A 14271-nucleotide genomic window follows, 5' to 3' on the forward strand; every position below is an offset into this window, starting at 1 on the left:
AGCTTCACATGACGAGAGCATGTACCGTGCTGCCTGCCTGCCTGTGGATCTTTCAATGCCCGGCTGCATTCTGCAGTTGGGAAAAGTAGAGTGTATTATATGACCCCAAACAAAAGTTCTACTGGGCTCCCCTCTGATAGCCTGCCACTGTTGACGGCCCTGAACATTGAAATATGAATGAATGGGGGGAAAGGAGGGTCTGCAGGATTCCCTCTGGCCAGCACGATCAGGCTGGCCCCAGTGACCCCTCTTTCCGAGCCCCACCTTCCAGGCTGTGGCCGGGCAGGATGGAGGGGTGCTGGGGGCAGGCTGTTTCCGTCTGGTCCTCCCTGTCGATGGAGACAGGCCATTGATTGGGGCTTTGCTTTCCCCTGCAAAAGAGGAAGAAGGTGAAGCAAGGGGACTGGGCAGAGAAAGAAAGGGGAAAGCAGCAGCAGCAAATCAGGAGAATTTCTTTCAGAAGGGAAAGTAGAACTCCAGAGGAGATCGGTGATATTTGAAGAGAGGTGTGTGTGAGGGAGCAGTCAGCAGAAGGCAGGCAGCCTGTCAGAAAGAGCTGTCCCTCCCCTTCCTAATCACAGCCTTTACTCACAGACAAACTCCCTCCCTCTCCCATTCACTCACTCACTTAGGGCCAATCACTCCCTCTCTCTCCCTCTCCCTCTCTCTCTCTCTCTCTCTCTCTCCCTCTCCCTCTCCCTCTCTCTCCCTCTCTCTCTTTCCCTCCTTCCCTCCCTCCCTCCCTCTCTCCCTCTCCCTCTCCCCCTTCTCTCCCTCTCTCTTCTCTCCCCCTCTCTCCTCTTTCCCAGTCTCTCTTTCCCTCCCATCCATTCTCTGTCTCTGTCTGTCTCCCCCCCCACCCTGTCTCTCCCTCCCTCCCTCCCTCCATCCCTCCCTCCCTCCCTCCCTCCCTCCTTCTCTTTTACTGGGAGACAGTCAGAACTCTCCTCCCTGACAGCCACAAACCTACAGCACTGACTGCATTCAGAGAGGGAACCTGCAAACAAAACTTCACAGAAAACTTTTTGTTCTTGTTCCAGAGAATTGACTGAAGAGGAGAAAGAAAAAAAAAAAAAACCCAAAAAGGAAAAAAAAAAAAAAAAAAAAAAAAAAAAAAAACCTGTGCGTGAGTGGGGGGGAGGAAAAGCAGAGCCTTTTAAAAGGGCAATCACAACAACTTTTGCTGCCAGGATGCCCTTGCTTTGGCTGCGAGGATTTTTGTTGGCGAGTTGCTGGATTATAGTGAGGAGTTCCCCCACCCCGGGATCCGAGGGGCACAGTGCAACCCCCGACTGCCCGTCCTGTGCGCTGGCCACCCTCCCAAAGGACGTACCCAACTCGCAGCCGGAGATGGTGGAGGCCGTTAAGAAGCACATTTTAAACATGCTGCACTTGAAGAAGAGACCCGATGTCACCCAGCCGGTACCCAAGGCGGCGCTTCTGAACGCGATCAGAAAGCTTCATGTGGGCAAAGTCGGGGAGAACGGGTACGTGGAGATAGAGGATGACATCGGCAGGAGGGCAGAAATGAATGAACTTATGGAGCAGACCTCGGAGATCATCACGTTCGCGGAGTCAGGTGGGTGCCGGCCCTGGGGGGATGGGGCGGGGGGGGTGGGGGGTCACGTTGGTCTGACAGTCCTGGGAGGAACTTCTTGCCCTCCAGGGGTACCCTGCCGGGCAAGGTCAGGAGTTATTAGGGGACGCAGGGGAGGGGGAGAGGACCGCACAGAGCTGGGCTCCTGGGCTGAGCCCCGGCAGGAGGTGGCTAGGTCACACTTGCGTATCTCAGCCCGTCGCCCCGGAGGAAGCTCTCGGCCCGATCTGGAGCAGGAAGCCGCTCTGAGAGAGGCTCCCTCGGCCTGCCGGGGAAACCAGATCAGAGCAGCCCGGAGGAAAAGCCGGGGCATTTTCGGGTGCTGGCCGGGAGGAGGGGGGGTCGGGGGGGAGCCTGGAGGCTTCCGGACCCCATCCCAAGTTTTTACTGGGGGGAGGGGAGGGGCGGCGAGCGCGGGATCGGGGCGGCATGGCACAGATGAAGTCATTGTCTTAAAAGCAACCCCTTTCCTTTAAAAAATCCAATCAGGGGCCACATCCGAGAAGCAGGGCATATTAGTGACAGTCATTTTGACCTTTAGAAATTCTGCCTGTAAGAGCACAGACATCACATTCTAGGCAGCGAAGAGCAACTTTGGGGGCTGGGGGGTTAGGGAACAGATGACATTGAACCAGTAGTCCCTTTCGGAGCACTGACTTTTGCTCTCTGAACCAAAAAAAAGAAAAAAAGAAAAAAAGAGTTTTGTTCTCTGTAAAGTTACTAAGAGCTCTCGGCCAAGGAATGCAACCTTGACAAAGTGCTCTCAGATACTACGCTGAGCGCTCCCTCAATCCTTAAGAGGAAGAACTTTAATAAATAGATTCTCATCGTTGGCTCAGGACCGAGCTAACCTGTTGCTGAAGAAAAAAATTACCTGTCAAAAGGGCGGGCTGGAGACCCTGGGGGCCAGGTTATTTTTACAGTTAGGTGACCCAGATCCTTTTGCCAGCCTACAAGCCCCTGCATGCAGCCCAGGCTCACAGATGTGTTAATTTCATGTTACTTTCATGGTAATGCCAGGCTAAAGAACTGTCTCCCTTGCCAAATCCATTTGAAAGGAATGCCATTGTTTTGTTTGGTGGAGCATATGGCCAGTAAAGTATGTGCCGGGACTCCCAGCATTGCTGTTTAAAAGTTTGCCGCAGTAGTATAAACAATTAAGGCGACACTCAGAATTTCCAGTCCTGAAAACCTGTTGACTCAGATGTTATATTTCCAAGAAAACCATGAGAGACCTGGGCATCCTTCTGGGGGAGATAGCCTGCTGGCTTGCTGGCTTCCCCTCGTAGGAAAAGCCCTGGTGTCCTGCGGGCAGTTTAGCTGTCTCACCAGAAGCTTCTTTCTTTTTAAGAACGTCTGACTTCCTTCGCTTAAAGCTTTTTTTTTTTTTTTTTTTTTAATGCAGCTGCAAAGGACATGATACTTTTTTTTTTTTTTTTTTTTTGGACATGATACTTTTGACTTTATCTTGTGAAGCTTATTGAGTGAAAAAAGGCAGGTTGGAGTTTTTGAGTTGCCACCCAGTTTTTCTCAACCATTCCTGGGGTCCTGAGCAGGGAATGGATTCCAGTGGTCTAGGGACTGCTCCTTCGGCCACAGAGGGACCCTATATATGTTTCTATATACCAATTGCCACACAGAATGGCCTTAATTGCAGCTCTTCCTCAATTGGCTTTTCCCACATCATATGACTAGGTAGACCTCTGCCTTTGGCCACTTTTAACTCTACGCCTGATGCTAGCAATATGCCCACTTTCTGACTTCTCTGACTTGTGTAGCAAATTACTCTCTTGGCACTGAGAGATTTTGCAGTAAAAGAATTTGACTCTTTACCTTCTTTCTCACTTATGGCCCTCATCTGAGTGCCAATCTTTTTCTCAGTTATATGAAATTCTCGTCATTTTTAAAAAGATCTTTTCTGGTAGGTGTTTAGTTTGAAAGAAATTGAGCTACTTTTTGAAAAGGTGGATTCATTTGACTCACATGTTGACTAAAGTTTAAGGTCTGTAATGCAAAAGTCCTCCTGGTTGAGTTTACAACTTGACTTTGGGTGAGCCGCTGGATTCTTAGAAAAGGTTTATGACGCGCTTGCTTGTTCTTCTCGTTTGAGAAGTTTCACGCCTCAACTTTAAGTCGATTTTGTATGATTTCACAAAAACGATTGCTCTGTGGACAATCTACTCTCCAAGTAGAGTAAGTACCATATGAGTATTCTGCTGTTCTTTTGCCGACCCAGGAAAGAGATTTATCTTCGGGATGATTGTAGTGCATATACGAAAATGTCTTGTTACTTTTGGAACAATTCAACCTTAGCAATGCTCAAACGACGTCAAACATCAAGGCTCTGGGAGGTAGCAAAGGGCATTCATTTTTCTTTTCTTTAGAAACTGTTCTGTACAGCATAGAATCCGGTCAGTAAGTCATCTGTCACCTGCATGCATGTCACAGATGTTCACCCCTAGATGCATCCTTCAGTCTCAAGATTCCTCATTTGGGGATTCTTGTTTAATTGTGGCCTCTGCTCATCAGGATGGTTGAATAAGGCCAAGACATGGCCACCGCAGTTGAGGAACTCCAAAAACTCAAGTGCCAGGAACTTGTTGAACTGAGTCTGTCCCCTAGTGCTCAGGTGGAAAGCACCCCATCTTGGTAAAGCTGATATGAGTTGTTATTGACTAATCAGCGAAGTCTTGCCCTCAGGCTCTCTGAAATGTATTCCCACAAACAAAAATGATTTTCAAGTCTGTCACCCCAGATTGCTCACCGAGGTGACTGTATTCTTTGCAAGGCTGGCAACAGAATCCTCTGTTGTCTACTTTAACACCTTAAAGGAAAATAGGAAGGGATGGGTAGGGCCAAGCCAACTATCACCATAATTGTCATTGAAGTCAAAATCAGTGGTCTTCTTGACCGCTCTATCTTAATTTCTCTTTTTTTTTTTTTCATTTGTGACAATAGCTGGTCAAAGTACAATAACACTGTATCCTTGAGTCCTCCTATGAGGCCAAATTTATACTCTGATTCTGGTAATGAAGTTAGCAATTGATAGCACTTGTTGAAGAAAGGATAGGGGAAGAAAGACAAATCAAGCACCAAGAAATAGAAAATGCTCACATAGCCCAGCCATGTGGGTTTGAAAGCAACACATAAAGCTCCTCCCTTGGAAGATACTAGGTACAGAAGATTTGAGTTAGAAATGTACACAAATGTTCCCAAACAGGGGTCGAAGGCAGCTTGCTGGGATGACTATTTTCCTCCACCCCAAGAAAGCCGTCTCAAGGTGGAGTTGACTCCCATCACCCCACGCCAGTCTTCTGAACTTGCCTGGGAATGAATTCACCCTCACTGGAGGGTGTCTTTGGGGGTTACACACTCTCTTCGCTGAATAATGGGAAATGATCGGCCACAAGAGGGCGCATTCCAAAGACTTTTGCTCCTTAACCAGTTAATCTTTTAGGGAAACACAATTTCACCTACTGGAAGCCCTAGCCTGAATAGCCCTAATCTTGGTGATTATCAGCTACCCCCTCCTTCCTATCATTCTGCAGGAAAAGTTAGGATTTTATGGGTTGGGAGGGACATGACTACTACCTGTAACATTTTAAATGAGACAGAAGGAAAGGAAATGGGAATTCTAGTGATACATGTGAACATTCCGGAGCTCTACGGAAGACAGAGGAATGATAAATTTCAGAAGCAAACAAAGCAGAGCGGGGAGAAATGTGACCATGAATCATCAACAATACTGCTTTGCTCACACGTCTCTCCCTAATACGGCCGCCTGGGCTTTTACAAAAAAACCTCTTCCGTCTCCCCTGATGTTGTTGCCTAGTTGCCCTGTCTTATCAACGGTTTTCACCAGCGACAAATGACAAGTGACTTCGAACAGGGAGGAGAAAGTCTATTTATTTAACACCTTGTGGGAACAGAGCTTACGGCTTTGGAGGATGCGTTTGTTTCTGAACCGAGAGCGTAGAGAGAAATGGTGGGGAATAGATGTGAAAAGAGATGTGTTAGTGGTTTGGGCCAGTGGAGGAGGTGCACTGGAGTCGGGGTGCGGGTAGAGCGTCAGGGTAGAAATGCAGTTTTCATATTTGGAGAGCCAGGAATCGTACCTTCCCAGGACTTTTCGTCTTGCCCCCTCTTCTGCTAAAATATACTCAGGCACGATCTCTTAGCTGTAGTTCAGAATGCTTCCTACCCAACTGATTCCTAGCTCCAAAAATCCATAGTGTAAGAGTTCTCAGGAACTTTGGAAGAAGTCTCTGAAAGACTGTGGGTTGAACCTTCAGGATTTTTTTCTACTTCTTTTAGGAAACTAAAATCCCTTTCTCTCTAAATATTTAAACTTTTTCATCACCCTTTAAATGAAAGATGCAGGAATGTGGCTGAGCATTTACAATTCAATAGCACATCCTAAGAAAAGATATTTCAGGCTAAAAAAATCAAGAGATAATTTATAACCAAACTTGTAGTTCTGCTACAGGCAAGACCCTCTCCTGTAGGTTAAAGGAGGCATAACCTTTAAGGCCTCACTTGCTGCTTTTTGCAGAAACCCCTGGAAACAGTCCAAATGCAAAATTAGTGCTTCAGGGAACACACATGCCTTCAAAGGTAGCTCTGTCTTCTCCCACCCATGACTATACCACATCTAGGCACAGGGAAACCTTGGTGAAGGACGGAAAATTGAAGTCATAGCCGCGTTTTACACCGAGGTTTCCCTCCACCCCCCATGGTGACTTTAACTTCTCCATAAACAACAAGGCTCTTTACATTAACATTAGGGATTTAATCATTACCCACATGGAGAAGGGCAGCATACTTTGAGCAGGACCCCGGTGAGGAAGAAACCATATCAAAAATGAAACCCTGCTTGTTAGTATTGCTTATTGCATTGGAGTTGTTCAGGCGCCCATGAACCTGAGATGCTGGGGGGGGAGGTGTGGGGTGGATGAGCAGCGTTTTGTATCCTGATGTGGGCGGAGGGGAACAACCAGGAGCCTGGCTGCTTAACCCTTGGCATGCCGGTTCAGTGAGTGAGTTCTTAAAAACACTTGAAAAATTCTGAAAGCACAAAAGCAAAGGAAAATGTGCTTTCAGGTGTTTTCCCTTCCAGCCTCCCAAAGTCTTTCCTCCCGTCCGGCAACATTTCTGAGGTGTTCCCTATAAGGTGCAGTAGTCATCCCTCCTACCCATTTTTAGGCCCTTTTTTTCTCTCCCTTTGGTATGTGTCCACCGAGCTCAAGAGAGGTTTAAGTGATGAAATATTATCACCCACATGGGTTTGTGTGGGACTTTCTTAGTGAATTACTTAGGCAGAGCAGGCTGTGATACAAGCCTTGCTCACAAGCCTCGGGAGAGAAAAAAATAGCACAGAGGATGAAAAGAATATTATCAGAGAGTAGGTAATGAAAGGTTAGCAAAGCCTCCAGCTCTATCTAGATAGGTAGGTAACAGTGTAGGAACCCAGTGCACACCTGTATAAACTGATGCTGTACCACAAAGCACTATGGGAAGACTTCCATCCCGAGATTTTATAGCAGGAGATATTTAAGTCAAACCTGAAACTGACTAGCAATTGATCCTAAACACCTCAGCCTTAGGCAACCTCCTTCCATTTTTCGAGTTGCTGTGCGTAGAGATTTGAGGATTGGAGCATCCTGAAAGCATCACTGCAGTATAGCCATCTGTCTCAGGTAAAACACAGATAAAGCGAATATAATCAAGTGACTGACTACTTATATTTTTCATGCCTAAGAAATTTGAGGGTTGTAATATCTTTCTGAGACCTACAGCCCTGGTATATATGAATTCCATCCAGCGTCTAGCTGTCTCATTCTCCCCACCCACTTCTGCAATGAAAGCTAGATGTAAAAGAAAAAAAATATGCACTGCTTAATAAGTCAGAATACAATAGAACTTTGAAAATGTACCTGCATGTAAGGTAGACATTAGGAAGCCTTGAATCTCTCTCTTCCCCCCGTTCTCCTGAGCATTATGGCAACAGCATTTTCATGAAATTGGATCTCAGTTTTATTTTTTTCCCTGATAAAACCTCATGCAATATACAAATAGCAGTTCCAGAAATGGACACCAGGAGAAGGAGGCGACAGGCATGTCAATTAGTAGGGGGAAAATCCAAATGTCAGAAATATGGGGGAGAGATCCGTCCGCAGGCAGTGGAGGCAAATACAGGGAACCGAGTCTTTCTGCTCAGATCATTAAACCGATGCATATTTCAGCACGGTGCCTCTTCCCAGTACGCAGGCCATGCCATGCAGTTAATTACCAGCCAGGACCAGGATGAAAGTCATTTTATGATGACTCTCTGATCCTAATATAACAGCACCTGACAGATTGAGCCCCCTCTAATGAGTACTCTCTTTGTACAATCCTCTCTCAAGAACACTAAATCATTTGCTTCCAAGTACGGCTGCCTGTGAAGAAGGGGTGGAGCCATATCTTGCATTAGAAACCAGCTCTTGTGAAATGAGGGGCCGCCCTGTAGGCTGTTGCTGGAAGCAAGGGGCCTCGGCCTCGCTGACCCTCCGAAGGCAATTTGCACGCGCTCTCGCTTGTACAGGTCGGCCAGTGAGCATCTCACCACCCCCTCCCAGCATGTGTAGACTTCTCTGGATTTTATTCAAGGAAAGTCCAGTGTGGGTGGGTCCACACTGCCGCCTGGACCCTCTCTTTACCCGGGGACCATCTCCCTTCACCCTCAGCGCCCCGCTGGCAAACATGGGTTACAGCAGAGCAGAGCCTGTGGGAATGAGTTACGTCAAACCCAGAGGGCTCTCCCAGCCCGGGGACGGACAGACTCTCCCGTTTCACACTCTTTCCTAGAAAAACAAAACAGAACCTTGTGGCCTCTGGCTTCTCTAATTTTGCAGCTACTACCTCTTTGTCTTTAGAGTGGCACCCTGTGCGCTTTAGGGTTTCAGAAGCCGGCCGGGGGCGCAAGCAGAAGGGAGAAGAGCGGGGGGGCTTGTCTAACATCCTCTACGGAGCAGGGCGGATGTGCGGGAGCTGGAGGGGACCACACTCTCCTCCGGGCCGGTTCGCAGAGCCTAGGGCAGCTTCCGGCAGCTTTTTCCTCTGGTCGCGGCAGGACCCTACCCCGTTGAGTCTACAGCCGACCTTTTTTTTTAGATTTAAACGATGAAGCTCGGCCTCCTGGACTCTCCTCTTTTGCTTTCTTAAAAGACCAACAATCACTACCATCCCCCTCCCCCCAACCCCCCAGCACCCCGCCGTTTTTTTTAGCAAAGGAGAGTACTGGATTCCCATTTTGGAAAAAAAAAGTCATCATGCTTCCTAAAAAAAGACAGTTTCCTCCTCTGACTGCTCCCCGCTCTGGTGATCTAATCATAAACCTAACTTCATGATTCATTTCAACTCCCGCCAGAGATGCGAGGTCTGCCCCTCGCCACCACCACCGCCCTCAGGGCCAGTGTCCTCCCAAGTTTCTACAGAGATGCCGGAGCACCTTTCCTATGCAAACCTTCTGGGCCCCGGCCTCCGTGAATTTACCACTAGCACGATCACACTGTGTAGAGCGTGTTAAATTAAGAACAGAATCTACAGCTCGCCATGCACAGAAGAGCCTGCATTCTGCCGCAGAGAACTTGAAACCGGGCCTAAAATTTATAGTACCGTAAACATCTCAGGGCTGAGAGTGATAAGTATGGCTGGATTTCCGTTAGCTATAGAAATCCAGGCAGGGAGACCACCCCCCTCCCCCCCCCGCCCACTCCCCAGGGAGTTGCGAGTTCTAAGATGAACTTTCAGATGGTTGTCAGATTTGGACTCAGGAAACGTGTACTCAGAGCGGGAACCAGGTACATGCAGGCAGTGGTCTGGGGGATGTAGGGGGTAGGAGATGGATCTCTTAATCTAGCTCAATGCTAAGGGCGCCTCCGTGTGTTAATAAGGAAGCAAGTAATTGCCTACTTTCTGCTAAATTCTGGGCTGTGACAGTGAATGAGACAGACAGGACCTCAGACCTGGGGCGTCCTAAGCTAGACTGGCAGGACGGTGTGGGTGGAGATGTCAGAGGTGGCTTAGGAAGAGGGTCGTCCCGTCTGAAAACTGAAACCTTATCAAGGGCAGCCGCCGAGGCTGGTGTTTCGGGAGTGGGAGTCTTCTCGGCAGAAGGAACAGCAAGTGTCCCTGCCTGGAGGTGACAGATGGTATGAGACGCTCAGGCTGCATGGCTGGACCGTGAGGATGGGGCAGTGGGAGACAGCTGAGCTGGAAGGTGGGAGCAGCTCAGGCAGAGCCCAGAGCTCCGTGCAGTTTCTGTTTTATAGTGAGGGCAACGGGAACTCAGTGAAGGATTGGAAGGAACAAGTGATGCAAACAGATACACCTGTGGGGAAGATCCCTTTACCTGCTTAATGGAGAAATGATGGGAGAGGGGGCCTGACTCCATGCTGGCCTGGCGGCTTGCACATAAAAGAAAAGGCTGTCGCAGTGACCCGGGAAAGGAATGATGGGGAGTGAAGTGGGTTGTGGCCGTGGAGGAAGAGGAGGCTAGCTCTGTGGGTCCACGCCATGCAGACTTACACAGCGGGGGTGTGTGCATACTTGTGTTGGGGATAATAGTATTTCCACAGCTTGCTAGAGTTTATAGTGTGTCTTCATCTGTGTTATCCCATTGGGTCCTTCCAAACCTATGGGATAATGGGTCAAATGTCACTATGTCATTCCCATTTTATAAAAGATGAAACTGAGGTTAAGTCAGTTAGTCAACAGACCCAGTCTCCCAGACACACTCAGATCCAGACTCTCTTCTTTCTAGAGCAAGAGTTGACAAACTTTCTCTGGAAAGGGCCAGAGAGTAAATCACTTAAGCTTTGTGGGCCAGACGGACTCTGTCTGTCACGGCTCCTCAAATCCTAGTTCTAGTGCAAAAGCAGCTGTAGACAACCTATAAAGAAATGAGCCTAGCTGTGGTCCAGTAAAACTTTATGGGCACTGAAATTTAAATTTCATATAATTTTCACATGTCACAGCATCCTATTTTTCTTCAACCATTTAAAAATGTCAAAACCGTCCTTAAGATCTGTGGGCCTTCATTTGAGGAGCCCGGTTGGAGATGGTCTGTAACAGAGCTTGCCTGAAATTAGGGAATGGCCATGAACCCCAGAACTAACCGTATCCCTGCTCTCTCTTGTGCTGTTTCGTCCTCAGGCACAGCCAGGAAGACGCTGCACTTTGAGATTTCCAAAGAAGGCAGTGACCTGTCCGTGGTGGAGCGTGCAGAAATCTGGCTCTTCCTGAAAGTCCCCAAGGCCAACAGGACCCGGACCAAAGTCACCATCCATCTTTTTCAACAACAGAAGCACCCGCAGGGCAGCTGGGACGCAGGGGAGGAGGCCGAGGAAGTGGGCTTAATGGGGGAGAGGAATGAAGTGTTGATATCAGAGAAGGTGGTGGATGCTCGGAAGAGCACCTGGCACATCTTCCCCGTCTCCAGCTGCATCCAGCGGTTGCTGGACCAGGGCAAGAACTCCCTGGACATTCGGATTGCCTGTGATCAGTGCCACGAGACCGGCGCCAGCCTGGTGCTCCTGGGCAAGAAGAAGAAGCGAGAAGAGGAGGGGGAAGGGAAGAAGAGGGACGGAGAAGGAGGGGCGGGAGGGGACGAGGAGAAGGAGCAGTCGCACAGACCCTTCCTCATGCTGCAGGCCCGCCAGGCTGAAGACCACCCTCACCGGCGCCGGCGGCGGGGCTTGGAGTGTGACGGCAAGGTCAACATCTGCTGTAAGAAACAGTTCTTTGTTAGTTTCAAGGACATTGGCTGGAATGACTGGATCATCGCTCCCTCTGGCTATCACGCCAACTACTGTGAGGGTGAGTGCCCCAGCCACATAGCAGGAACGTCGGGTTCATCCCTCTCCTTTCACTCGACGGTCATCAACCACTACCGCATGCGGGGTCACAGCCCCTTTGCCAACCTCAAGTCGTGCTGTGTGCCCACCAAGCTGAGACCCATGTCCATGTTGTACTATGATGATGGGCAGAACATCATCAAAAAGGACATCCAGAACATGATTGTGGAGGAGTGTGGGTGCTCGTAGAGCACCCAGCCTGGGGGGGATGGGAGCAAGATGGTCCAGAGAAGACAGTGGTGACATGAAGACATGTTTAAGGTTTCTGACTGAAACAACCAGAAGAATAGAAATTAAAAAAATAATAATAAACTAAAAAGAAAACCTGAAGCAGATGAAGGAAGATGTGGAGAAATTCCTTAGCCAGGGCTCAGAGATGAAACAGTGAAGGAGGTGGGAATTTGGGGGGAGAGGGAAAATGGGGTACCCTTCACTTCTCCCTCCAGCATTCAAGGGGTGACAGCAGTTGCTCAAATGGGAATATTGTCCTCTCCTTTTCGGTTCCCTTTCGGTATGAGCCTCGAAGTCAACTTGTCCGGTCTGCAGTAATGTGGGCTGACACAACCCAAATAGCATCTAGAAAGCCATGAGTTTGAAAGGGCCAGTTATAGGCACTTTCCCACCCAGTAACCCAGGTCGTAAGGTATGTCTGTGTGACCCTCTCTCTGTGTATATCAGCCCATGCACACACACAAAGACACAACCGCACACAAACACACACAACCCACCACACACACGGACACACACACACAGACACACACACGCTGCACAAAGACATGCACAACCCCCCCCACACACACACACGGACACAGACACACACACTGTACAGACACCACACACACAGAGGCATTTCCACACCACACACACACACACACACACACACACACACACACATTCTGGTAAAAGAACACTAGTGTGCAGGTGGTCACACCTTCTTTTTCTGCACCACTTCCACAACAAAACAAAAACCAAAATGAAAAAAAATTGAGAACAAGAATGGGAAGCATGAAAGATCAAGGAAAAAAGAATACCAAGTTACATTTCGTTAAGGTGCTTATGATCTTAGAACTATGCAACCTAATAGGTTTGAAACTGTTTACCTGAGAGAGAACAAAAAAGAGAGACTTTTTTGTATTGGAAGTAACCTGATTAATTTTTATTTTCTTCAAGGAGAGATACTTGAAAGGAATATGTTTGTCCATCTGTTGGATCCAAACATTTCTATATTTTGTAAATGTTGTGTTTTTTTTTTAATCGTTTACTATTTGCACTACAATGGTGTTCGACCTGTCTAATCCTTATTTAACAAGTATTTTCTTTGGGTGGGGCGGGGCGGGTTCTGAGCTGCACTTAATGTGAGCTATAAAAGAACTGCTACAGCACACAAAATAGCTATTTTTATTATTATAATTCTAATTATTATTATTATTTTGTACCTTAAAAAATAGACACATACACCAAAGACATTTGTGTGAGCCTTTAAACAGTCTGTCTGTGGTTGGTATCATTCACCGTCGATGAGTCAGGGGTTGGGATCCAAGGTTGAGTAAGGTGGATTGTGTTCAGGCTTGAAAGACCTGAGAAGTTTGGTTTTTTGACTCCTTTTACATCCATGAAACAGGACATTTCATACTGGATGTACAGTAGTTGTACACTGTTGGCTATCAAGTTCAATCAGATTCATGGAACGCTCCATGCTTGTATGTGTATATATACAGTGCTTGGGCACATGCATGTCTGTGTGTATGTATACATGTGGCGCATCGTGTCCATACACATTTTAAGCACTTCAGGCTGTCATTTTTTAATGTTCTTAAAGCAATGAATGTTTGTGTGCAAAACACAGTATTTTTAAGAAGGATAGGCTATCGTTTTTGCTTTTACTCTGAACTAGGTGGGCACATTTCAGAAATTCGGATGGGAAAAAGCCTGGGAATTCCAGTGAATATTCAACAAGACCCTCTTTCAATGTACAGGGATCCAATTCCCTCCTCTTTCTTGTCCCCCACCCCCATTCTACAAGTTATTTACTCCCTGCTGGGAAAACAAAACAGGAAACTCATGTTCAATCTAGGCCGATTATTTTTGGATAACATATGTATTATCTGTTGGAATCAATCTTAAATCAGAAGCTTTTGCAGACAAAAATTAACCTTTAGGCCAGGATAAAAGAGGTGGTTGTGTTTGTTTGGTTTTTAAAAAATTTTTTTTTTATGATTAAGGCCTGGTTGTGAAAAATACTACCGGCACAGCTGGACTCAATAATCATGTTGTCACTAGTAAAACGATAAATAATTCGGGGGAAGGTGTTTAAGAGAGTAGGAGTAAGGAAAAGAATGGGGAGCAGGGATGGGGGGCAGTAGTAAAAATTGCGAATATTTTAATTTACAGCCAAAACTCTTGATGTATAGATTGGTATGCGTTGATTCGGATGCAAGAAGGAAAAAAAACAAAAAACAAAAACCACTTTGTTTTATAAATATCAAAGTACATGCTTAAAGCTAAATTGTTACTAATTTATTCTACAGTATTTAGCTTGCCTAGATCGGAAGTTATTCATTTATGTGCTTTTTAAAATACAGAACCTTATTTGTACTGACTTGTTTGAAGTTTGCAAAAATTGGAAAAACGAAGTCTAATTCAGAAAATTACGTTATTAGCGCTTTGCAAAATATTGAAGCTTTCAGCCCTATGTCAATTCATAGATTTTTTAAAAATATTAATAGTAGGAAAATAAAATATCAGTGAGAAACCAAATATTACTCAAGGTGGTTTAGC

The 14271-nt window shown here is 46.9% G+C and overlaps 1 protein-coding gene across 1 annotated transcript; it reads left to right on the forward strand.

Moving 5' to 3' along the window:
• Positions 1 to 927: 927 nt before the first annotated feature.
• Positions 928 to 12506, forward strand: INHBA (inhibin subunit beta A). Its single transcript, XM_061197567.1, has 2 exons — positions 928 to 1579; positions 10793 to 12506. Exons 1-2 carry the CDS (start codon positions 1192 to 1194, stop codon positions 11680 to 11682), a joined length of 1278 nt encoding a protein of 425 aa, XP_061053550.1. The 5' UTR covers positions 928 to 1191; the 3' UTR covers positions 11683 to 12506.
• Positions 12507 to 14271: the final 1765 nt, after the last annotated feature.

Source organism: Eubalaena glacialis, chromosome 8 (assembly GCF_028564815.1).
Source record: "Eubalaena glacialis isolate mEubGla1 chromosome 8, mEubGla1.1.hap2.+ XY, whole genome shotgun sequence".
NCBI classification, from domain to species: Eukaryota; Metazoa; Chordata; class Mammalia; order Artiodactyla; family Balaenidae; genus Eubalaena; species Eubalaena glacialis.

Excerpts from the sequence above, each read along its gene's own strand:
- INHBA (XM_061197567.1), top strand. The coding sequence starts at position 1,192 with ATGCCCTTGCTTTGGCTGCGAGGATTTTTGTTGGCGAGTTGCTGGATT. Across the intron at positions 1,580-10,792 it reads CATCACGTTCGCGGAGTCAG|GCACAGCCAGGAAGACGCTG; the intron begins GTGGGTGCCGGC and ends TTTCGTCCTCAG.